The sequence below is a fragment of the Oxyura jamaicensis genome, chromosome 3 (assembly GCF_011077185.1).
Source record: "Oxyura jamaicensis isolate SHBP4307 breed ruddy duck chromosome 3, BPBGC_Ojam_1.0, whole genome shotgun sequence".
Classification (NCBI taxonomy): domain Eukaryota; kingdom Metazoa; phylum Chordata; class Aves; order Anseriformes; family Anatidae; genus Oxyura; species Oxyura jamaicensis.
Genome location: NC_048895.1, coordinates 58,495,647 through 58,520,928, shown reverse-complemented (window position 1 = coordinate 58,520,928; position 25,282 = coordinate 58,495,647). Strand labels below are relative to the sequence as shown.

Genomic DNA, 25,282 nt, shown 5'->3' with positions numbered 1-25,282 from the left:
TGTTATCCCAAACTATTCTGGACTTTGTAACTTATCATATCTTCACTCAGAAGCAAAGGACAGGTGGTCTTCCCAGTTGAAGAATCTTCACTTGTTTAGGTGTGGATATTCTACGAATCCCCACAGAATCACAGAATATCCCAAGCTGACAGGGAGCCACAAGGATCATGGACTCCAACTCCTGGCTCCACAAAGGACCACCCAAATATTAAACTGTATTTCTGAGAGCATTGCCCAAACACTTCCCGAAATCTGGGAGGCTTGGTGCTGTGACCACTTCCCTGGAGAGCTCATTCCAGTGCCCAACCACCCTTTCAGTGAATAACCTTTTCCTAATATCCAAACTGAACCACCATGCAGCTTCATGCCATTCCCTCAGAGCTGTTTTATACTTCCGTATGTGAGCTGTTCTATACTTCCAGTCATCCTCGATGTCTTTCTTTACTTATTTTGCTAGTTTTACTCTCTCAAGAATATAAAATTCAACAGGGGGATTCACCATGGATAGTTCATGATAACATTTTCTATTTTGTTATCCTTCTCTGGTAATTCACAGCAGTTCACATATTTTCTTGACCATGACTCATCTGATATTTTCATATACTCATCTCCCAGCAATATCTCTTCCATGAGAAATAATTTAGCCCAGAGACCATCGCTACATAAGTAATAATTATTTCCTTATATGCATTCCTTTATGTAAGCAACGTAAGATACACCTGAAACTCTTCATGACTGGCTTTCATCTCACTAAAGACCAGCATCCCATTGGCCACAAGTCCTTTCAGGTTCATTTATGAAGGCACTGAATGGACAGTGAAAACTCCTTTCCCTGAGAAAGGTGATTATTCTTTACTTTTTGTTTTCTGTCTTTCAGCCTTAGTGTTTCACCATACTACTCTTACGCCACAGCAGCTTATTTTCTTTCAAGAGGATCAGTGTCATGAGCCTTTTGGGAATCCAGTCTGTTTTAACTGAATTTGCCTTGTTCCTGCATTCAGCAATTCTCTTAAGAAACCCCAACAAATTCCAGAGGCACAGCACACCTCTAAAAAGGCGCTCAGCTTGTGTTGTGGTATAGCCATGGTCACAAGCATCCAAGTGGGCTGCTCATTTGCTGGTAGAAAACGAGACACCACTTCACCTACCTCCAAAATCGTTGGGTGTCCTGATTTTAAATGAGAAAACAGAAAGCTTCAAGTCACAGAGGTTAGGCATCTAAACACCATCCAAGGCAGAGATTTTAGGGCTCAAAGAGAAATTGTCACTCTCGCAAAGTTGACAACAGCCAAGCAGAATTCCCTTGTTGGAATAAACAAGTACAGCTTTGTTATTCTCTTGGGAAACAATGAATCACTACACTGAGGATCTGTTCTCTCCTGCTGTCTTATTTTAAACTGCCAATATAGTACATATCTATTTGGGATAGCTTTTAACCTTACAGATCTGCTTAGGTTTATATTGCTCCTATGAAGAAATCTGACTGAAAACAATTCTTTTTGGGAGAAGAACTTGTGTCTCCTACAGTTCAGTACTGTGCTTCATATATTACAATATAACAATGAAATATACACAAGCAGCTGCTAGGAAGCTGCTAAAACCATTTCTTCTCCACCGCAGAGGTCTAGGATCACCTTTCAAGCTCTTCTCTCTCCCTCCTCTCTTGCTCCTCCCGTTCCCGCTGCTCACGGGCAAGGCGCCTCTTCTCAGACAGCAGCCTCGTTGCTTCTTCAGGATCAGTGGTGCCTGCAGAGGTCTTTGTGGGGGCTGGCGGTGGAGAAAGTGCTGGTGGAGCAGGAGGTAGGGATGGGCTGGCTGCTGAAATAGATGGGATGGAAAAGTGGTTTGTACAGACACAGTAGCCAAGATGACACTTTTCACACACACTTTTGACATGCACATACACACCCCTCCTGCAGGGAACAGAAAATAGTTTTAAAATTGATTGTAAAGTATTCTCAAACTTACATGGTTTTATAAATGATTCAGAGGGGAAAGAAATTTCTAGATGCTAGGGATACATATTTCTTAAGGGAAACACATTTTTATAGGACATGTGAAAGCAGCTTCAGTTGAAAGGTTAAGCTAACTTTGTCGTCAGAAAAAAAAAAAAAAAGCTGGTTATTTTTCCAGGTGAGGCAAGCATCTGCCTTCATATTAATTCCTTAACCAGGACCAGCTTTAGCCGCCTTTAGCCACCTGGTAGAGAAGGTGTCACAGATTTTTCTCAAGTTAAACACTGTTCGCATTTCTGCAAGTTTGCCTGTAATTTTCTAGCACAGATACAGAGCACCTAAACTACACGTTTCTCTAGAGGCCAGGGACCATTAGCAACACACAAGCTACCTGCAAGAAGCACTCTCAGGGTAATCATATTTGGCAGTGCAGACAAAAATCTACCAGGAAGCGTCTGAACTGGCAAGGTGAAGACACGTGAAGTAAGTCATCAGAAATGACAAGGAGGTAACATCTACATTTTTAATCACTCTTCAGAATGTTATTTTTCTCACCTCACCAACAACCTCCAATAGGGGTTTCCTCTCTGATGCCCCCTCCTACACCTCATTATACACAAACACAAATTCAGGTGCTTTCTGTGTGCTCAATGCTCACACATCTAGTGAATTCTCTTCTGTCCTCTGTTATCAAGTACAATATAGGCATGTCTTTCTATAACTACTTCTGGGCCTTCATCTTGAATTCAAAGGCTTCATGTACACCGTGACACCACCTGAAGAGTACCAGGGCCTCTTCCCTAGCCCTGAGGTGAAATGGCACAGTTTAGCCTCACACTGCCAAAGCAGGTATTTGGTCCAGCCCTAGGGAACAGACCTAGCTTGGGCTAAACCCAAAGACAAAGTGGGGAACTCAGAAAACCCTGGGATAGTCATATAGAAAAAAGGTAAGTAACTCAATCACTCCTTAAGGTTGGGAGTCCTCTAAATCTCTTAGAAGCCCTGAGGACAGAAAAAAAGTGGGGTTGCAGTTACAACCTAGACCAGAAACATACCAGAGACTACTTGTAATAGTTTAACAGGAGAAATGACAGAGTTTCTGCACCTTGGTTGTTTTTAATTTACTAACATGGACCAAGGCAGGGCTGTCACTCCTGAAGGGAGCACAGCTTTGCCCTGCCTGGGGTTCACTTCTTCCCTCAGGTGATGCAGCTGGCAGCGTAACAAGTAGCTCATTCAATGTGCACCTGGCCTGCTGTCAGAAAGGATGATGACAGCTTGCAAAGGCACACCCAAAATACCATTAAAACTACAATGGAATTGGTAAAATCATGAGATTTGACTGCAAAAGCTTCTTGACTTCCGAATTCCTTTATCACAGATAACCTATTTCCATACTAAGTAACCTTTTTACTAACTCAAATATTGACCGACTGCAGAGAAGCTGAGCCTCTCTTCCTCCTGAGCTAAGCAGGTGATCAAGCATCGCCATGTTTCTCTGGTCTGTACTTTGGACTTTGGGAAGTCCAGCCTGTAAACATTTGCAAAGTTACCTTAGGAGTATCCCTGAAATACTTTGAAAGGGAAATGTTTTCCTTTTCTGTGATATTACAAAAAGGCTTTCAGAAAGGCAGTGAAAGCCCACACCATCAACCCAATTATCTTATACCTTCTTCACAGGCCCATTGCCAATAGATCCATTACCATAGTGTCCATTTATTGTTTGCATCCATACTGTGAGCTGCTTGTGGGATTACACCTTGTGTGGTAGGACCTAGGTACCAGACTGCAACTACTGTAACAGAACTTATTAAAGCACAACAAATCAATTTACAACAGGTTTTCTTGCAGAAGATCATCATGCAACTATGCACCCTGCAGTTAAATACAGGATTACTAATACTTAAAACTGTTTTCTGACAATCACAAGGGAATTTTTGAGCTTTATATTAAGACCCCAGGCAACCCATCCTGGGAATCACAGTGGTCACAATGGCCATTCTATCCCATCCTTGAGACAGTTTATACCATATTTACAATGGTCTAAATGTCTGCTAGAACAGACCTATATTTTTCAATTTAAGATTTACCTTTTTCCCCTTCGTACACTCTATGATTATTATTTTAGTTTGTATCTATATTTTTTTTCCTGCCTTGCTGTTTTTCAGGGTTTGTAGGTGTGTTGCTTTTTTTTTTTTTTTTTTAATAACTTTTTCCCTAAAAATTGTGTGTGCTCCTATTTGCTTCCCTCTCTGGTCCTCCTCTGCATTCTACTTTGTCCTGCCAATCTTCCCCATGATGCGGGAATTTTATTATTACAGGTAAGCTGGTACAGCTTAATGCTATCAGTACCACTGTACTGAGTGCCTAGCAGAGCTGGGGCATTCTCACCACGCACATCACCCTTACGTGACAGCTTCCTGTATTGTTAGCTTTCAGATCATTGTTCTTCTGCTTCAGAGTCTGGGAAATTGCATTGTGATGTGAGGGACAAAGTCCTGGTCCAAAAGGTCAGAGAAGAGGGATGTGAAGCCACACTGTGTGAGGCAGGCTGCCTGTTGTTCTGGCTGTTACAAACACAGCCTGCTTACACTTCTCTCATAATGAACATACACCTGCAGGAACATTCTGAAGAATTTAGGTTAACACTTGACAGAAGACTATTTAAAGCTATTTTCAGAGAAAGTGAGAAAAGAACATGAAAGATGCTCAGGCATTCCTTAATCTGAAGGGGAATCTCTCTCCTTACCTTGACCAGCCTCTGCCTGGACAGCAAGCTCTTCCTGATTTGCAGATTCTTCAGCACCTGCTGATGTTCCTTTACTCTCTTCTGTCCTCTCTTCAGTGACCTTTTCATCTTCCTTTTCTGGTCTTTTCTTCTCACTCTCAGGTTTGACCTCTTTTTTGACAGGCCGGATATTGCCAGGAGAAGGAGGACGTGCCTGAGCAGAGGACACTTTGGAGGAACCAGGTGAAGTTACCTGCTTGGGTGTGCCAGGCAAAGAAGGCAAAGACTTTGATGCATGCCTGTGTAACCACAAAGAGTGACAATCACTATGAGACGTGCTCTGCTGGACACCACCTCCATATCACCTCTACAACTGTAATAGCCAAAACCAGAACAACTTCTCTATTTCTCTGCTATCAAGCAGAACTCCTGGAGCAACTGATGAGCTTTCATGCAAAATGCTTCGCTTTGCAACTCTCCAGAAGGGTGAGCACTGACCCAGCCAAGAGGGAGGAAAACAAGTACATTCCTCTTTTTTCCCCTTTCTTAAAGCAACAGCACTTTTTTTCCCCCTAAAAGCAGTACCATCTTTTTTCTGTTGCAGAGAGAAAACATTTATACCACCAAATAAGTTTGCAGTGATCTTCCTGTGGAGGCTAACATGTAATTAATACAACAATTAGAGCTGCCTGTAGTTCACCTCCAGCTAAGCATGTACTTGGCTTACCAAACTGGAGAGGGAGCTGGTGATCTAGTTTTGGGGTTGGAAGAAAAATGACCTCCTTTAAAGCTGGCTGAGAAGGTAGATGACAAATGGTCTCTCTCCTTTTCTTTTTTGTCAGTCTATAGTTCAGCAAACAAAAAGACAAAGTCAAGCCAGAGTTCACATGGCTAAAGAAAGCAAAGAAAACTCAGTTAAGGATGAGGGGTTAGGGGGCTGAGAAAAAGTAGTGCTGAGCCAGTAGTTTCTACAGCCTGTTTGACAAATTCATTAATAAGCTTCTGTAGTCTAACACTGTCTGCCAGTAAATATGCCATTGACAACAAGAATCCTTCTTAATCATGTACTCTACTGTCTTTATACGTAATGTACTAATTTTTACAGAGGCAAAAAGTTACCTTTTTAATTTTGATCTTTGCTGTTTGCCACACAGTGTCTTCCACTGCTTCTGAAGTCTTATTTGTCATAAAGACCGGATTTCATTTGGGGGAAAAGAAAAAAGAAAAAAAAGAAAAAAAAAAAAGAAAAAAAAAACACTCCCCAGACCCACACTTAGTCACAGTCGCTATACAGCACTAGCTTTTTGTTTTCATGTTTAAACATCAACACCACAGATTCCCTCCAGCCCAGAAATGTGGCACAACAGTTATCCTATTCTCTTTTTTCTTGGATGATTCGCCAGCACCTTTTTTTTTTTTTTTTTTCCACTGATTTTTATACGTGGTAGTGATTTCATCTTCTTCCTTCCTTATTTCTTATCTCAGGATGAGAACTATGAAAGATCATTCTATTTAAAAAAGAAAAAAAACCAAACCACACACACACACAAAAAAACATGTCTGGAGCTGCAGCATGTGTGCCACAGTGCTTTAGAACCTCACTAGTTGAGAGCTCCGTAACAATTCTCTCTCCTGAAATGAAAATCAGTTTAACAACTGCAAAAGAATGATGGAAAACAACTTCATGAGCACATAAACCTTTGGTTTATCTTCAAAAATCCAATAAGGTTTTTTGGTTGATATGGATACAACCAGTAATTTTAAACTGCCAAAACCATCAATTAATATTAGCAACAGGTGGTCCTTCAGTGCAGAAGTTGTTACTTGAGAGTAATTAGCCAGCTCTTTGCCAATATCATCTACTAGAGTTCTACTGATTAATATGATGGTAATCACCCAAGTAATGAGAGCATACACAGCCAAAATAAATGCATTAAATTGAACAAGAATTTTGACTCACTAACAAAAACTGTCTATATAGGATCTACCTCGTTGGTCCTGAACACACAGCATCAGCAGGTTTATTCTCAATAAAGTCAAAAACCTGAATTCCTACATAAGTTTACCAATAAAATAAAAGGTTCTTCATAACATACAAGTTACTGAAAATAGATTTTAACTCTGTCATTCAGTACTAACAATATTCTTACATCATCTCCTTCACCAAAATGTATCAACCTTTATTCTTTTCAATTTAAAAACAAAACAATGAGAAAGACCTGAGAGGTGCCAAACTGATAGCCCCAGAGTTTACAATGTTCTCTTCACATAGTGTGAAACTTCTCTACACATATACCCCAAAGGTATGCCTCAGCCTAAACTTCAGTAGACTATTATCTGCCTCAAAGATTAATACTGGCTATGATTCATGCTACTTTCATCTAACACTGCTTCCAACTAAGATATTAATAGCAGCACTGCCTCCTGCTATTTTGCCCATCAGACCAAATGAAAACACAAGCTCCGCTTACACAAATCCTCTGCAGAGATGACTTCACACTTATCATACCGGAAAACTCAGGCTGCAGAGTACAAGAAAAAATGTAAATACCCAGGTTCAGCAAATGGTATCTTAAATGGAACTGACTGCATCCTGTTGGCTTGGAGTGCAGTCAACATGAATTTGGTCTGCCTGTGTAACACTGCTTCAGTTTTCCCTGGAAGTTCAGATCAGTCATGATAGCGCCACCAAATCATTCAAAAGGAAGAGAGAATCTGTGGGAAGCTGTGCTTACAAACCATGCCCCTAAACCAGCCTCCTCCTTTTCAATCAGGAAAAGTTATTAGCCTGGTCTCCTTAAAAAGTAAAGCTAAAGTGAGAGCACTCTGCATGCTTATGTATACGCTTGTACGTGAGTGCACACCTTCCTCTCTTTATCCCAGGGGCTCAGAAGATACGAAGTTCTATAGGCTTTGTGAAAACAGGTGGCTGGGAGAAAGATTGCTACTGGGGGAAAGTTGCAACACCACCTTGGGTCTTAAAATCAGAGAATCCACAAGTGAAAAGGACAACACTGTGTGACAGCCCCTGTGCCTCATCAGAAACTGAGGTACCTGCTCCGCAAACACGGGTGTTTTTTCCAAGCAGATTCTTTGGTGTGTTATCAGGCTATGTCACCAGATAATGTAATGTATAGCAGTTAAAATCCAACCAACAATGGAGCAAACTGGAGGCTGTGGGGGCCTGCGGAGTGGAGTATCAGATCCTTAACTATTCCTATTCCAGCAAGCAATTCAATCAGGTGGTTATGGCATGAGACACTAACTTACGTACAACTGGCATGCTTACCCCTGCAAGATGTGGTGTTCTCCTACGTCCAATAGCATCAGTAGAGGCAAAAAGTTTTGCTCGGTCTGCTGTATTCCTACAGTTCATGGTCTTGTAGGACAGAGGGCTGATGGGGCTGCAAGATGCTGAACGGGGACAAATGGGGATAACTACGGTGTTGGTTGTTTTTGTTAATTATTAATTTTAATTACAGAGCAGCAGTGGAGAATTGACAGAGGAAAGCCAGCAGGAAAAGAAACAACAGAGAAAGAGAAAAGAAAGAAGGTATTAATAAATAGAGGAATGACTAATTCTCAAATCAGAACCATAATTTGATACCTTAGCTTAGCCGTATGTATAGTAATGACACAATTCTAGTATGTACTCACGTACTTTTCCATTTGTAAACTAATAATTTCTTTTAAATAAATTAAGATGTATGCCACATAGCTGGGTAGTAGAAAATATTTTTCTGTTAAGCTTTTATACAGCTGGTTGTTCTGAAAAAGCATTGGACAAAACAGCTTGTCTGAAATTGATTAGCTTAGTGTATGAATTGACATGAATTTCAACTACACTGGGAATAAAAAACAATCAAACTAAAATTGAATTCCTATTAATTGGCCTTGGAAATAGAGGAAAATAAAAGGAGACACACAAAGATTAAAACACACTAAGAGAAAACAGTTTCATCTGGGAAATCAGTGGTATTGATTGTTTTCTACAAGTTTTAACAAGTGATGTATTATTTTTTTTAATTCCTTTCTAAGAATATTTGAAGCCTATAAAACAACTTTTAGTATTTCTTGATAATGGTACAACAGCCAACTTGAACACATTCTTGACAGCAAAATATTTTACATGTTACAAAAAGCAGACCGAAGACAATATATCAACCTGGAAATAAATACTTGGAAGAATAACCAGGAAGGCAGTTTTCTTTGGTTTGCACAAGGACAAAGACTATTACTAACGCCAGTGGCAAATTATTAGGTTTTTGGTGTTCTGATTACAGTCTCAAAGAGAACTGTGACACTGCAAAATGCGTCATTGAAAACTTTTTGCAGTGAAGTACTCTTAGACTTTCTCTTGATTTAACTAAAGGATAAGCTTGGGGAAAATTATATTATCGCTGCAAAGTTTTATTTGTCTGTTTCTGTTTGTCTCTCCTGGTCATTTGGTATAGTCGTATTGTAATTATTATTCAGCATATTACTTGAAGGGAAGGAGTAGAGCTTCTATAGGATAGCTTCTCTACCCCCAACCCCTTAGAAAGAAATAATTAAAAAATGACATCCTCATTTTCCTAAATAGAAAACATTTCTTGCCTTTAGATCCCTCCGAGCACACTTGAAAGAACACACAGTTCTACACGGTTATTTCTCCCAGTCTTAGAGCAGTGCAGCTGCTGTTACAGGAAGAGCTCATGGACTTAACAGTACTTTATGGACTTACCAGTCCTAACTCTGCAAATTCTCCCCCATTGAGAGATTAACGTTATGAATAAAGGAAGTCTCATGTAAATGTTATAGTAAGGGAACTCATGCTTGCCTTATTGATAGGGATTTACGTTTAACGAGGAATTATTATAAGTCAGGTGACTGACTTATAAAAACTGAAAAACAAGAAAACACTTTTATAAAAAAAAAAAAAAAATCAGTTGAGCATATCTAACCAGGCAGGAGGATGTGGCAAAACATATACTTAAACAGCTTATAATTTATGCATTTTTCACCCTCTGTGAATCAATTCTGTTGCTGCACGCTGATTATCTAAAGGTACCACAGAGGATGACATCATAAATGCTGAAAGACAAGCAGTTCATTTTCATTTGCAAGGTTGCCAAACAATGCTATATGAGACACTCCCAGAGAATCAGGATATACCAACAGGATTATATACAGAGAGGAGTTTTTGGAGAGTTATTTTAAAAAACATTTTGGTTTTGCACATTTGTTGAAAAAAAGATCCAGATGTACTCTTATGCTGGATGTCCCTAATAGTTCACTTAACTTCACTTTTAAGGCTATGAATCCACATTTAATTTGATTTTGATTTTTTTTTCACTGTAATTTATCTTTACGGCCAAAGGGCAGGGTAATTTTCTAGGGCATAATGATAGGCTGGGATGAGTGGAGTGCTCAGAGCACAGCTGTGAGCCATTACCACCACCTGATCATTAATCTCCAGGAAGTGTCCTGCATGAAGGAACTGCAATTATTGCTCCTAGAGAATAATACCTGGAAAACAATGAAAAGATGGATTATTTTTCCGGGTGGTACAGTTCCAGTAATTATAGACAAGGTGTTTCTGGGGAGTTACCTCAAACTGATGACTGTGCTATTTGCAATCTTTCTCAATATTCTGTTCAGTTTAGGGCTTATTGTTCAGTATAGGGCTTATTGTTCAGTATAAAACAATAGCAGTCACAGAAAAATCTTCATGCTTGTTTCGGTTAAGTAAGCACTAACAAAATCAAGAGACTTTTCTCAGCTATTCCCTAATGAGGGGCTGAATTTCCAATATCTTGCTTGGTAGATGGCATTAAATTTTCATTTTACAAGCTGTTGCTTTAAAAGACATGAAGTGCCGAAAGGAATTTCTACTTGCTAATTCCACTGTTTGAAGAATATCATCCACATTTTTGTTCCTACTGCACTACCCCCATGGAAATGTACTGCAGCCTAATTAGTGATAAGAGTTCTTAAGTGAAAGCTTCTTTAAAAGTAATCTTAGCAGATCTCTATTCCCTCTTACCTTCTATGTCCTTTAATTAAAATAAAGATCTACCCATACTAAACGGGAAAGACTTGCCTAGATTTAAACATTCAGCATGTGCAGCAACATACTCCTGCTATGGTAAAATCCCTAGTGCATGATCACAAAACAACTTGTGATAAGAGAAAAGGCAGTTGTCATGTGCCTGAAATACATAATAAACCAGTATGAGCTGGTTGTCTTTGAAATACAGTTTTACCTGGGCCTTAAGTTACCACCTTGCGGTATTTACATATTCTTGTGTGCTAATTTTCCTCTCAGTGGCATATCAAAGAGCTCTTCTGGGCTTGGCAGAGAACTTTACAATTACTGAAACCTCACTAAACCTGCACATTTAACTTTACATGCTATTAAATCCACTGCAGCCAGGGCCTACCACTCTAGAACATATCCCCTGTGGGAAGTGCCCTGCTGCAGAAGGCAACTTCTTTGCAGAAAGCAGCTCACAGCATTGGCAGTGGGTGCACTGAAAACGCTCCTTAGAGCACTGCAAGCATGCAAACAGGCACTGACAGCATGACATTGTTGCCCTGTGTGTGTTATGTTATTTTGTTACACTGATAAAGAAGTAAAAGACAAATTAAGAGAGAGGTGGGGGGAGAAAGAGAAAGAGGCATAGCAAACAAGTAAGTGTAGCAAAAGTTTTCATGCTGTCATACCATCTAGTCCAAGTTTGTCAAGATCATTCTGGGATGCTACTGTACACGCATGATTAGATCGGTAACTTTACAGCATCCCACAGGAAACCTGGAAAAATCAGTGGCTGAGACATGAAGTCTCTGCTCTTGGAAATTTACCTGCATCTCCAGACAAAGCAGCTGTGCTTTTACTTCGGGCCAGGAATGAGTGAGTGGGCGTCAGGAGCCTGCTAACGATGCTGCTCTCCCATGGACTGAGCTGTAGACGGCGAGCTGAACGTGCATCATACAAGCAAGATGTTAGATCAGACAATGCAAATGACTACGCGTTGCAGAAGTATTAGTATTGCAACCTCATTGCTGCATACCCACGGATATCTTTAAACTGTCCTTTAGAGACCCAAACCATACAATCACTTTGTTTTGCATTTTATTCTTATTCCATTTTAGTAGAGGAATTCCTATAGAACACAGTGCTGAACGTTTGTGTTGTGCTACTGTCTGCAACTTTATTCTAAATTGTTATCGGGTTAATATTGCTATTTTTCACACACCCCACATTCCCTACTATCAAGAATGGTAGGATAACTTCTGTATTAGGAGAGCTGTTGCCATTCCTAAATGTAGACTCTGACGAAGATGTTTGTGTCCCAAACTCTTTCTACATACTACATACATATACATAAGAAGAATTCCTAAAACAACTTTCGCAGTCTTCTGGCCTAGCTAAAAACAAAACATAGTGTATTTTATTAATATACAGATTTGTGTCATTGAAAGAGTCCTTGTCAAAGCATCACAAAAGGATACAGTGTGCCTGAGCTGCAGATACCAGGCTCAGCAGCTACAGTCATCTCAGCTATTCATGGTGTGCATTTGATTACGAATTCTGTGAGAAATCCCCCTAATGACAATTTTTGATTTACAACAATAACAAGACCCAACTTTTTGCATTGTTATTCTGTTTTGAAAGCACTTTACGCATGCTGATCTGGCTGCAAACATTCCATCATCTTGCTTTTCCCAACACTGCATAATGCAAATTTAGCTTGCCAATATTTTCCCTTTGCCTTGTAAAAATCCTTTTTTTTTTTTTTTCTTTTTCATACTATTTAAACATTGATTATGGCAAAGAAGCATCCAAAAGAACCCTATAAATTATTGTTCAATTTAACTGGATGGTTCTTCGATATTCTGATGCAATAAATAAAGGGTATTCTTAGGAGCATAACAAAACAAAACATTCAACTAGTTCCCAGAGTTCATTATAGTAAGCTTAGGCCATAGCAATAATCTCAACATTGTGGGTGAAATTACGTCTGCTTACACCTCAGCATTCCTTGGCCTAAGTTTGGTGTCTACGGCCAGAAAACTGCAACTTGAATTTAGGAGGTGTCCTCTCCAAAACATTAATTGACATGACTGGCTGTAACAAGGCTGAGACTAAATTGCATTTTTAACATGAGAGATTCATCACTTCTAATAGCCATAAACTTGGAATCTGTCTTTACTCCACAGTGAACCCCATGAAAGGAGGGGCTGATCTCGATAATCTCATCCTATGAGAATATAATGGCCTAATTTGCCCTCGGTGCTGTTTTTTCACTTCTCAAACTGCTCCCCCAAATTCTGCTAACTCAGTAAGTGTCACTAATAGAGAACTATAGTACTCTCAAACACAGCAGGCTCTCTGGATAAGTGTCCTTACATAACGGACTAGTGCCAGCGTGCTCTGTGATTAATAGCTCCATTGTGTGTTGGTACAGATCACACAGCGAGACAAAACACACTAAAGAGACCTCCATTACAGCACACACATCATCATTAAACTTGCAATTTAACAATGAAGAAAAAAATCAAAGGACTACCATTAAACTGTACACAACAGTGGTAAAGTCTTTGCTTCCTTTCTTCACTGTGCACTGTGCTTAATATGATCATTTTCAAGCATACTGTTGCAGGACAGCAGCTTCTTTTTTGTCATCTCAGGCTTTACTAGGTGCTGAGTCTGGAGAAGTCCTTCTACCATCGTTTAACAGAAAGATCACACAACTCATCAGAAGAGTAAGAATGCTGCACAGAAATTGGCTCCGCACCTCAGAAAGTTATCCCTGAAATTTTAGGCCAATATGACATTACTATGCATACCGAGAACTTACCGGAGTTCATTTGTATAGCTGCAAAAAGCTGGTAAGTAAATGCCATAATGCAATCTGGTCCTGCGCGCCAGCTGCAGGTCTTACATGTGAGGCCCCATAGCACAAGTACTGTGAAGAGGCTGTATCTTATTCACATTGCCTACTGGAAGCTGTGCCCACAGCGTCCAACTAACGGCACCAAGGCAGTGTCTGGGAGGTTAGCTGACATGCTCCAACGCTGAGCTAAGAGACAGAAGCAGGGTTTTGTTGGTCTATTTCAGCAGTGGTTTGAAGGTGTCAAAATAGTGTCAGCCAGGAGCTTGGAGCTGAATCTCCCTAAATCTCTAAAATGGGTTTAGGTCAGACCTTATTTAAACACATCTAGGTTTTGTAGATTGCCATGATCACTTACTGAATTTTCCAAATGCACAGCTCCCTGAAAACACCATGCTTCACACTTAAAATACGTACTCTACCAGCATCACCATCAACCTAGAACAGCCAGATAAACTTTGGCTCGGTGAGTTCCAACTACAAGAGTATTAAAACTAAATTCTTTGAACAGCTGGGCTTTGGTGTACAGTTCACACTGAAGCAAGTTGAACAAAGAGTGTCCCAAAATAAAAAGAACAGATTTAAGACACTGAAGTCATTTTGTTTTCTTTATTTTTTTCCTTGCTGCTCTTGTTTTTAAAGCCTTGGGGTGATGTTTTCAAATTTTAGTACTTCAAAACACCTGACAGAGAAGGGGAAAAGTTTTTTTTTGTTTGTTTTGTTTTGTTTTTGTTTGTTTTGTTTTTGTTTTTGTTTATTCCTCTTATGGTATGCTAGGCTACCACCATTCTCAGGGCTATTTGCTGCTTGGTCCTACACTGGAAGACCATTCCTGGTAGAGGTGCTGGTGGAAGTATCCATACCTCCAGCTACTAACAGGTTAGTTTAAACATAGTAATGAAGGTCCTTATTGCCTAAAATGTGACTAGAACAAAAAAGAAAGAAAAAAAAAAGACTAACACCACCAAACAAACAAACAAAACAAAACAAACAAACAAAAAAAAAACAGCAACCCACAGTGTCAGGGAGCTGGCAACAGTGAATTGCTTACGGTCATCTGTATTTATCTTCAGTATATACCAGCTGAACACTGGAAAGTTGTCTTAGCAGCAGCAGAATAAATTGTAACAAACAACAGCATCTGATTATTTCTAGCAACAGATGGGTGGCATGGATTTAACAGGTCTCCTGACGAGCACTGCAAAGGAAAGACTCTCACTGATATGTGGTGGTTGCTCACAGAGAGACACAAAAATGATGAGGAGCAGATGGGAAAGACTCTTCTATCCCTAGATTCTCTTTCAGCAGGTAACAACACTGGAGCCCTTGAACTTCTTCTATACACGTGGCAGACAAAGGTGATGCAGTGATCAAGACCCTCACATGTTTTGAGAGAAACTAACTGCAGAGCAGAGGAGGAAGAAGAACACGACTACAGTGCAGGTTTTGCTTTTCCAAACTAAGAAAGTCATACTGTATCTACAGTAGTATCCACTTACTAAGTTTTCCTTAAAGAGCACCATAACTTATTGGTTGACAACAGCTTTCTCCAACTGAATGTTTCTTCATATTTAATTATGAAGTTTGAACTACCCAGACCTGTACCCCTCACATAAAAAGCTGTTCTAGCTGCCTGATTATAAAATACTCATAAAGAGCTATGTAGCAGTATTATATTTAGAAGAAATTAACCAGGCAATCCATAAGTGAAAACATTTGTTGTTGGCTGGGCCATAATAAATCCTGTCCTTCAAATAGCAATAAATAAATAAATAAAAACAATAAACTACTGCTTAAGAGAAGACATGTTCTTGATGACAGCTGTAAGCCACTTAGGGTAAGCTTATCATCCTCATCTCCAGCTCCCTCTTTTGTGGGTAGGAGTATGTGTTACAAGACAAAACATGATTGGGTGCCCTCTGGAAGGTGAAAAGGGGAGCAGACAGGCAGATCATTCCTTTAAGCACGTGTCTTAAGATGTTGAGGCCACCTGGGCTGCCAGCAGCATTTATCCAGTGTGCTCAGCTAGACTGGGGTATGTGACTGCACAAGAGAGCATTTATAGCATCTGGGTTTACCTTCTGTCTTGGAGTCTGTAAAATACATGATACGTCTGAGGACTCCTGTGCTGGATTTAATGGAGATGCCAAGCAAGGAATGCTTTGGCATTTAAAGTTTTTTACATATGGTCCTCACTTCCTTATTCCTTCCCTTCCCCTGTCATTAGACTGCCTCATACTGTCTAACTTCTCCAGAATTTGAAGTTGTTGGCAAAAAGTATAGCACTTTGACCTACAGCCCATAAGAGACTACGCTTCATATTTAATGCCACCTGCTGTTCCCTCTTTCTCTTGAGATCCTTCCTCAAAGAATCATCCGTGGCAAAGGACTGCCTGGAAACAATATATATACACACACACACACCTAAAAAGGTAACAAAATAAAAACTATTTGGGTTTCCACATTTAGAGTGAAAAAGTATTGGAGCTTTGGAATATATTATTTCCTAAGATAACCCTATTTTCCACAGGTTACCAGACTCCACAACTGTGTTAACCCACAAGAATTAACATGGTTAAATCAATCTGAAACAAAGATATGAGGATGCACGTAAAACGTGGCACTTAAGACATACAAATCATGATGCCTACCAATCGGTTTTGCAATACAACTGAAGCTCCATTCTAAAAATTGTTCTGGAAAATATGTACTTATCTGGATTGAAGTGGGACAGAACTTCTCATTCTCAGTAGAGGACAAAAAATCCCTACTGAGTACTTTACTACAAAGCTGTTTGCACAAGTTATACAAGAGACATTCTTTTATTAAACTCCTTTTGGCTCAATGCTTCAAAACCTCATAAATCCTCAGAACAGAGGCAGCAATTCAGCTACCTTAACCTATAAAAGCCTGATTGTTTATCAGTTGTGCAGAGTTGTAAATGTCAAAAACATACACCAAAGTAAAGCAATCTTTGAAAAGACAAAGTCAATAAACAGACACTGTATGAAAAATCCCCATATCCCCTCATTAAAAAAAAAAAATCAGAAGTTGTAAAATAACTGCTTGAAAGCTTCATGCAACGTGTTCTAAGATATTCAGGAACTACTAACAAAGTAAAAGAAAAGCAAAATAATGACAAAATGGCCTAATGTAAATAAAAGGTCATAAATGATTGCATGCACTATGGAGAGATGTGTTCTTTCAGTTGCTGTACCTCATTTACTAAAAACCTGACAGAAGCACCGCTTTTATCATTTGCTGAAGGAAGATTGTGTAGGTAAATTCTCTTGTTTTAAAGATGAGAAATACATATTTCTTCTCACAGGAAAAGAGACGTTCAACCATTTACTTTTCACATTTGGAGTCTTTTCACTCCATTTAGATAAAGTACAGAAAATGACTTCAGAAACTTGTTCTATGTGCAAAGCCATACATCAGTATAGAACATTTTATTTCTTGCTCTTTTTTTTTTTTTTTCCTCTTTGAAACTGTACCTCTGTCTGAAGAATTTAGTAATGTTGCAGATGAGGAGGAGAGCCGCTTGTTAATGACTGGATCAACATGTTTCGAAAGGTTCATTGTTGAAACAGACCGCCTGTCTGGATCTAAAACAAATGGAGATAATGCTAATTGACAGCCCACATGCAGTAATGCCAGTTCCTAGCTCACTAGTGGGAGGAGGAAAACATGACTAGGTCATTCCTGCTCTACCACAAGAACTTTCAAAATAGAAAGGGCTTTTCAGCAGACGTTGTACAAATGACTCAAAGACTGGGCACAAAACTGTCCAATTTAAATGTAAAATGTCTGAAATATTCTGTTCACTGATTATCAATCAGGTTACAATCCAAGGACCTTAATGGAACATTTAAGGAGATACTAGTAGCCAAGATGGTATTTCCATGTTCCTTTCAGTACTGTCAGAAACCCCTTGCTCATAACTCAAAATAGGGAGCTTCAGGAAAAGAACTTGGAAACATGGGGTTGTTCATATAAAACCCTTTAGCACCTGAATCAAAGGTGACATTGGACAAGGCACTGTTATTAGGGGGATGGCCAGCACTGCAATAAAATCATACTGAAAGATTAAGGGAAGGCTAGTTCACATGGGAAGCATTGGTAAGTACAAAAGGAATTCGAAGACATAACTCCCATAGATCTGCGAAAGTGTTGAATTTCCCACCACAGAGTCATTTTCTACCTGCTGTGAATGAAGGTGCAGTTTTGGATTGACTAACTACACACAGCTTAAGAGATAAAGAAAATGAACCTCTGTGGAAGGCTACGGACTTCTTGTGATGCACATTTGGTATATAATATGTATGTGCCATAGCCATATGTATGTGCCATTAGGAAGGGCCAAAGAGGAAGAATGAGCTGAACAGTCCAGCTACATGCTTTCTCTTCTCCCCCCAAAATAAATAAATAAATAAATCTAAGTGCATCAACTAAATATCCTCCACTGCAAATTTCTATTCAGAAATGCGGCAATTGGAAGATGCTGGGAGAGCTCATTCTCCGTTTGCTTACATTTTTGCATGTATTGAGCCTCAGTGGTACTCAACAAAGCATTTAACCACACTGAAATCCAGTGAGGCTTGAGCACATGCCTAAATGCTCTGCTGATTCATTTCTGTGTGTCCACAGATACATCCACATACTGTTTTGGAAGCAGATACAAGATCAGGGCACCGATAACATTAAGGAGGAGGATGCTGAAGGATTATCTGCAATAGTTTATGACTAGTACATCAACATTATATTTAGCTGTTTGATCTAGTGGATTAAAGTATATTCGTTGTAGGTAGAGAAAACTGCATAGAAATACAGTACATTAAAAATACTTTTACTCTCCCCAGATCTATGAACTATATAGGATTCAATGTAACTGGCTGGGGGAAAGAAAGAAAGATTCTCCCCTATCCCAGGTGATCGTTTACTCACTTCATCTAACATTTGAATGACGCAGTGAGTGTTCAGACCTAGCAAAGTAGGCAACGGAAGGGGGATGAAAATTCAGAAATGGGTTTTAAAAGGAAAAACGTAATTATTATGGATATGAACAAGACCTCTGTAGGCTGGCAAGTTTTTACCGCATTGATGTGTGAGTGTTGTGTGTTGTTCTGTACTGCAGACAGGATACATGGGCCTCACATGTCACGGAACTTGGTCAGAACAGTATTTGTGGGAGATAGGATTCGGATTTTGATCTCTGATGCCTAACCTATATCTGAGAGGATATATAGTAGATCACTGCAGGAAACAAAAACAAAAACAACAACAAAAAAAGTTTCTACATTTGGTTTAGTGGGTATACTGCATAAAACAACTTCCTGAAGCTGACAAATGACAGTATGAAAAGCACCACTTGCATTTGGCATGCCGACATTTCTCTTGGATCTATGAACACTGTTGAAGTGAACGAAATTCAGCACGAGGATTTGTGTGTACATGTTGGCAATAGGAAACCTATGAATGTAGAGCAGGCCAAATGCAATCCATTGCCCAGAAGACTGCTGGTTTCTTGTTATTAAAAAACTGAGCAATGTATGCATCAATGCAGCTGGTTTTATGTCTTCATGTGCAAAGTAAGTGTGATATGAAGTATGCCAAAAACATTTTAGAGAAAAAAAATACAAAAGATTTAAATTGGGTCTCCTTGAATTGCAGTAGGCAGAATATTATGTATCATGTTGGTGAATTGTGCCAGATCTTTAGAGTCAGCCATTAATAACTCTCCATATTAAAAATAAATAATAACAACAACAAAATCTGGGACTAACAACAGTTCTAGTCTATTGACATGATGTTAAGCATGCATCACAGCTACATGAGGGTGGTTTAGTTACTGATGATCTCATTTCCTGAGAACTAGCTATGGGTAAAGGAATCAACAAACCACAGTGATTATGTACCAGGTTTTCTAGCACCACCCAGAGATCTGAAGTGGTGCTCCAGGCCTGCTAAATCGAGAAAGGTGAATGATGATTCAAAAAAATAACCTAGGGACAGAATGCAAGACAATGATTTTCCACAGTAAAGAAAATAAAAATCAAGTTATACAGAGATAAGCAAAAAAAAAAAAAAAAAAAAAGTAACTTTTTATGAAAACAACTGTTTATTGAGCTTATATATGACAAATCAGATTTCAGATGATTCTTTTCTCAGCATCTTCCCCCTCCTTAATGAAAGGCTGCATGCATTTAAATGTACATGTTACAATAGGAAGGGAAGAGTTCTTTTATATTTAAGCACCACTTTCTGGTGAAAAAAATATAGGATGTTCTAATTTTTGGGCTAGTCATACTTAATAGGGCATGTATAAATTAATGACTGGCAGATTCAGTTACAGAAGATAATTGAGGAATAAAGCATACAGCAAAAAATCACTTAATTTGCCCATCTAAGCTTTTCTAGGGAAAAGGGGAGCTTTTTCCAGTCTCCCTGAATATCTGTACAAGACTCAGACAGCTTATCACAAATTAAAAAATTTCTTCCTTAGCCTGTTTTAATATCAGTATTTGGTCATTTCCACCAGAACTATGTTTTGAGCCATGATATTTAACATTGGCACACAGTAGCTCATATCACAAAATTGACATAGCACAAGCACACCAACACATACACACACAAACAACAGCAAAGCAGCAGAAGCGAGAAGCTGTAGCAAAGTAGAATTATAGAATTAGTCAAATCCCGAAACAAGTATTAAGTTTTGTTCAGATTTCTCCTTGTTATGTTTTTACTACACAAGAATGTGAGAAACATGCCATTGCTAGCAATAATAAGATCAAGAGCGGAGAATTTAAACTAGCATACACTGAATCATCCATCTTTTTAAAAGAAGCAAAGTAAATTCCATTTAACTGGCGGGGCAGGGAAACTGGTTAACAAACCAGGCCTCCCTCTTTACCTGTGTTATTAATGCGGCTATGTAGCGCTCCTCCCCAGGACCACCTGTTTTGCTTTTGTTTTGGCTTCTGGCTTCTTTCAATTGTGCGACGTACAACAGCTTCATGTCGTTCCTTAAGTACAACAGGATAATACATTTGGATACCACTGGGTTTTAAAATTCATCCTCGCAAGCTCTACTACTGTCCCCATGGTCAAAACTTAGCAGGCATCTTGGAGTTGTGCTCAAGCTTATGTGCTGCCTGGTTAAGACACACACTCAGATGAACCAACCTAATTCTAGCACACAATTAAGCAGTAATTAAGTCATAAATAAATTGAACTATTAACTGTAATTTTGAAAAGGTAAGGTATGTTGCCAACTTAGGTAGAATTGCAGAGAAAAAACAGTGACCCTATTATGGCAACTACTGCACAAACACACACCAGGGTTTACTTCCCACCTTGAATCTCTCACCAACTAAATACTAGGACAGCGAGAGACAGAGAAGGAACAAAAAATGCAAGGATGAGCTGACTTACCTAAGATCACACTGCAAGCAGTTCCCAGCTTAACTGGAACAAATCAGTCAATAGTCTATTTCACAGACTACTTAGATAGTCTATGAAATTTCATAGACTATTTTATTTTATAGACTTTCATTTTATTTCACACTCAGTCTTGAAGGATTTGTTAGAAGGTAACTAGGACATAGCTACCGTTATACCAAATGGCTACAAATTAGCCCACAACCTTACATGAAACACACCATTTGTATTTTTCTGTGCAAGTTTGAGTAGTGCCACACACTACAACCCAGATACATTCAACTTCACTGCAACAGATTCACAAAGGGCACTTCAAAAAGTGCTATTTGTGCCTGTAAGGCTTCATAAAATCCCCTTCTGAGCTCCCTCTCATACTGACCATGGCTTACATTACATTCTTGCTGTTAAGTTTAAAAGAAAAAGTTTGATGGTACCATTTCTTACAATGAAAGCATGCTGAAAAGTGTTTTCATGACATTCTTTTTTACCTTATCTTCTTCTAACCTCTGCCTTCGCTTCTCTTCTACGGCAGCTCGCCTTCTCTCTTCCTTTAATCTCTGCTCCTCTAGCTTCTTTTTGCGCTCCTCTAGGTGTTTTTCATAATGTTGCCGAGCTCTCTCTTCTCTTTCTAACCAGATGGATTCTCTTGCAGCTGTAAGAAAAATCAGAAATAAAAATATTAACATGCTATATGTGATGAAATCTTTAATAAAATCTGAACAACTTTTGAAAAAAAAAAAAAAGTTTTGAACTCCTTTCCTTAACACATGCATAATTTCCTAATTCTCTAATCTCTCTTCATGTGTTAAAACTTCATGTAGCCTGGTCACACGTTCATTTAATTAAATTTCAATTTAATTACTGTAAACTACCACCAGAAATGGTCAAATTATTTAAACATACAGTTTCTATGCGTTAGAAAAGATGTGTTAAAATACATAAATACTTAAGTCAGATGTATATGAACAGACTTCTGTTGTACAAACCATGCCAATTCTCTGTAATCTTTCACTGTAAAAAGAAAGATAAAACTCTATTTCCACTATATACCCTTAATGATCAATGCACATCTCTTTTGATAGAAGTGGTTGGGGTGCCAATTGTAGTACCTGGACTGTTATCCACACCAGCAGCTAACCAGAAGGAAACATTAGCAGCCAAAGAAATCAGACTAAAAGTGAGCTTTAACCTGTTACATACCTCCACCGCTGCAGAACTCTGAACATTACAGAAGCACAAATCAAGGTAAATCAAGAAGCACTATACAAGAGGAATTTTACTCCCCATCAGGGTCAGAATTTTTGTGAAGGTATGAATTCTCATGGAACACCTGCTCAAATTGTAGTGCACTTTAAAGCAGTTACGTATGATACACTGGACCTCTCTCTCCCCATTACTGCCCTGAAAGTTTTAGGTCCCAGAAATTACTGTTCTAAAAAACTCGTTTGATTTTTTAAAAACAAAAACAAAAACAAACAAACAAACAAAAAAAACAATGGCATACCTCTTGATCTTCACAAATACATTTTTCACAAGAAAAAAAGCACACCAAGAACCACAAGAGAAAATCATGCAAAGGAATTCATTGATAATGCATAAGAAGCAGGAAATAAGGAAAGCAGTTTCAAAAAACCTTTCAATTACCGAGGTAAGGATTTTTTTTTTTCCTTAGACTGAGGCAGTATTTTTTAAATTCAGTCATGAAAAAGGAGCCTATTTTTACAGTCCTGCACTCTAGGACAGCAACTCCAGCCTTTAGTTAGCAGAGCTTTCTGTTGTTTAACAACATACCAAAGCCAAATAAAACAAACAAATTGATTCTAAGTGTTCAGAACAGACATTGCAATCAATTCTTATAAGGCTAGCAGTCATCTTCACCAAATTCCTCTAATGCATTTTCCTGCCTACTCAAACACATCCCGTCTCACCTGATAAAGAACTTAGACTATACTCTTAACCTCACCTACACAGTCTCTTGAAAATCTCCATCCTGGGAAGACAAGTTCATATTTAGAAAATATCTCTTTAGCATTTCAGATTTCAAATGCTTTCTTGATAAAAGCAGATAGCATGTGGAATACAGGCTAGCAAAGAGATCTCGGTGCAACAGCTACAATCAGCCAGAAGGCATCTCCTAGGCAAGATGAGTGAAAGTTCAGAAAGCTGTTTGCAGCCAATTTAATAAACTAACATAGCCATATTATCACAGATCAAGAAACATCACAGCTGCTTAGATAACTACTAAAAATAGCTGAGAAAATTGACATCTACAGATGCGAAATGCTGATGCAAGAGCCGGTAGAAGATTTATAGAAGTACTTTTCTGTGCTAACTTAGTGAAGAGATTTGCAGGGGCAATCTGAACTGCCAGCTAAGGCTGAAAATAGGACAGCATGGCAGAAAAGCAGTTTCCAGTCCCACTGAAACCAGCAAAAACTCCACCTTCCATATTAAAGCCTTAAAACATAACAAAATAGACCCCAAATAAGTGTTCCAAATGTATGATTAACTTGCATACGTGCATTTGCTGCCCTTGGGACCCAATAGCTCATCCAGAGAATGGATGGACAAAAAGGTGGCCTCATTACGGTTTATCCTTCTCCTGGGACTACATGAGCTGGTATGATGCTTTCTATTGCTCAGGTCTGGAGAAGACTGGAAAAGCCCACCTTTTCCAACAGTTTGGGCTGTATCCTGAAGAACTGAAGTGTAAAACTTGTCACCTCAGAGGCAGTCTCCTCTTTCTGTCTTTGCCTTCTGCTTAATAGCCTGACTTAGCTAACCGATGTCTTGGGCAGAACTGCTGTGACCCTTTCACCAGGATGCAGAGATTTTTGAAAGCTTCCTCTGCACAGCTGGATTGTATAAGAGGGTCAGCTCAAGAACAGGCAGCTTCATCAGTGAGTTGTACTGTTCTTTTCATGTACTCCATGTGCATTCATCTTGTTTTCTTCAGAAAATATGGAAAAAGTTATCTGAAAGTGGTGACCGACTTCAACTGACTACACTTCTTCTTCAAAAACAAAACAAAACAAACCACCACCAATTACCACTACCTTTAATACCATCTACAAGCTGGCAAAAGACATTTCTAAAGAGGTTGCATTTAGAGGGAAAAAGAAAGAATACAATTAAAGCTGTGAATTCTCCACTGCAAATGGGAAAGACCTGTTTTCTGACAGAAAATATAATGTCTATTTTCACTATTTTATCTTTTTCACAGATATAGAAATAAAGTCTCATTTTTATTCTTTTCTTTTGCAGTATTAATTCCTGAAGTGAACTCCTTCTTTCTCTTGAACCTTTGATAAAAATTTCAGAGAAATTAACACTGACTATTACTACTTGAGATCTCCCTACTGAAAACCTTTAAAAATAGTATTTACTTTTAATTTTTCCAGTGAGGCTTCATGACCATTTTAACTGAACTGTTGGCTGCTCCCAAAGGGAGCAGCACTCGCCCTCCCCTAGGCTGACGGTGTTGCTCACGGGACTGAGATCAGATGGATCACGGAAACAGCCTGGTTAAAGCCAGGTTTCTTCCAAGTCTTTTTCATTCCGCCAGTTTTAATTGTGGCTGGTCCAGGTGAAGAGCTGTCGGCCAGGGCAGACATACTGCCAAAGGGGTTTACTGGGTTCTGCTGTCACAGGATGCCTCGGGTGAGCAGAGGGGCTGCAGGGCAGCACAGCCCACCCGAGCTCCCCTCGCCTCAGCCACAGCTCTGGCAGTTTGCCGAATTTAACAGCAGGCCAGTGCAGTAAGTGCAGAGACAAAGTTCATCAGTGCTGACACCAGGCTAACGCAAACCGACCTAAAAGGCAAGTTATGAAATACGGCTTCTGTCAGCACATGCTGAGATCACGAACATAGGCAGATGTCGTCAAAGTCTATCTAGCTGCCACATGTTGGCTTTTACCCAGGAGTCACAGAAGTCCAATGAGCACATCAAGACACCACAATCCTGTGGGCCAGAAGACTTCCACAGCTTCTGAGATCATCTGAACCTTCCGTGCCTGGAATCTGCTTACAATGGCAATGCAGCAAGGAAAGGCTCTTTGGTTATCTACAGAAAATAAAGCCCTTCCTGAAGGATATGAGAAATTAAGGAAAGCAAAGATAAACTTCTTAAGTGACACCACTGGAATACTGATTTGCCAGATAAAAAACTTTGAGATTATTTGCTCCATCTGTCACTAATGTCAGATCTTCCTGGGATTCTATTTGTGATTGTTTCTGCAGGCTTCAGCCTATCATGTTGTTTAGGAAAAGTAATGAAATT

General features: G+C 39.2%; 1 protein-coding gene across 10 annotated transcripts in view; it reads right to left on the bottom strand.

The window, feature by feature from the left end:
• The window catches only part of MAP7 (microtubule associated protein 7), a 110,792-nt gene that overhangs the window by 13,643 nt on the left and 71,867 nt on the right, over window positions 1–25,282 (bottom strand). For 6 of the 10 annotated variants that reach the window (XM_035320468.1, XM_035320475.1, XM_035320471.1 and 3 more), the window contains 8 exons: window positions 21,491–21,654; window positions 20,476–20,587; window positions 17,057–17,167; window positions 11,527–11,640; window positions 7,973–8,121; window positions 5,411–5,526; window positions 4,705–4,982; window positions 1,635–1,818 (listed from right to left, as the gene is read on the bottom strand). In XM_035320468.1, coding sequence (XP_035176359.1) covers window positions 1,635–1,818; window positions 4,705–4,982; window positions 5,411–5,526; window positions 7,973–8,121; window positions 11,527–11,640; window positions 17,057–17,167; window positions 20,476–20,587; window positions 21,491–21,654 — 1,228 coding nt within the window. The remainder of the gene's footprint in view (window positions 1–1,634; window positions 1,819–4,704; window positions 4,983–5,410; window positions 5,527–7,972; window positions 8,122–11,526; window positions 11,641–17,056; window positions 17,168–20,475; window positions 20,588–21,490; window positions 21,655–25,282) is intronic. The other 4 variants (XM_035320469.1, XM_035320470.1, XM_035320473.1 and 1 more) reach the window with 4 other exon arrangements.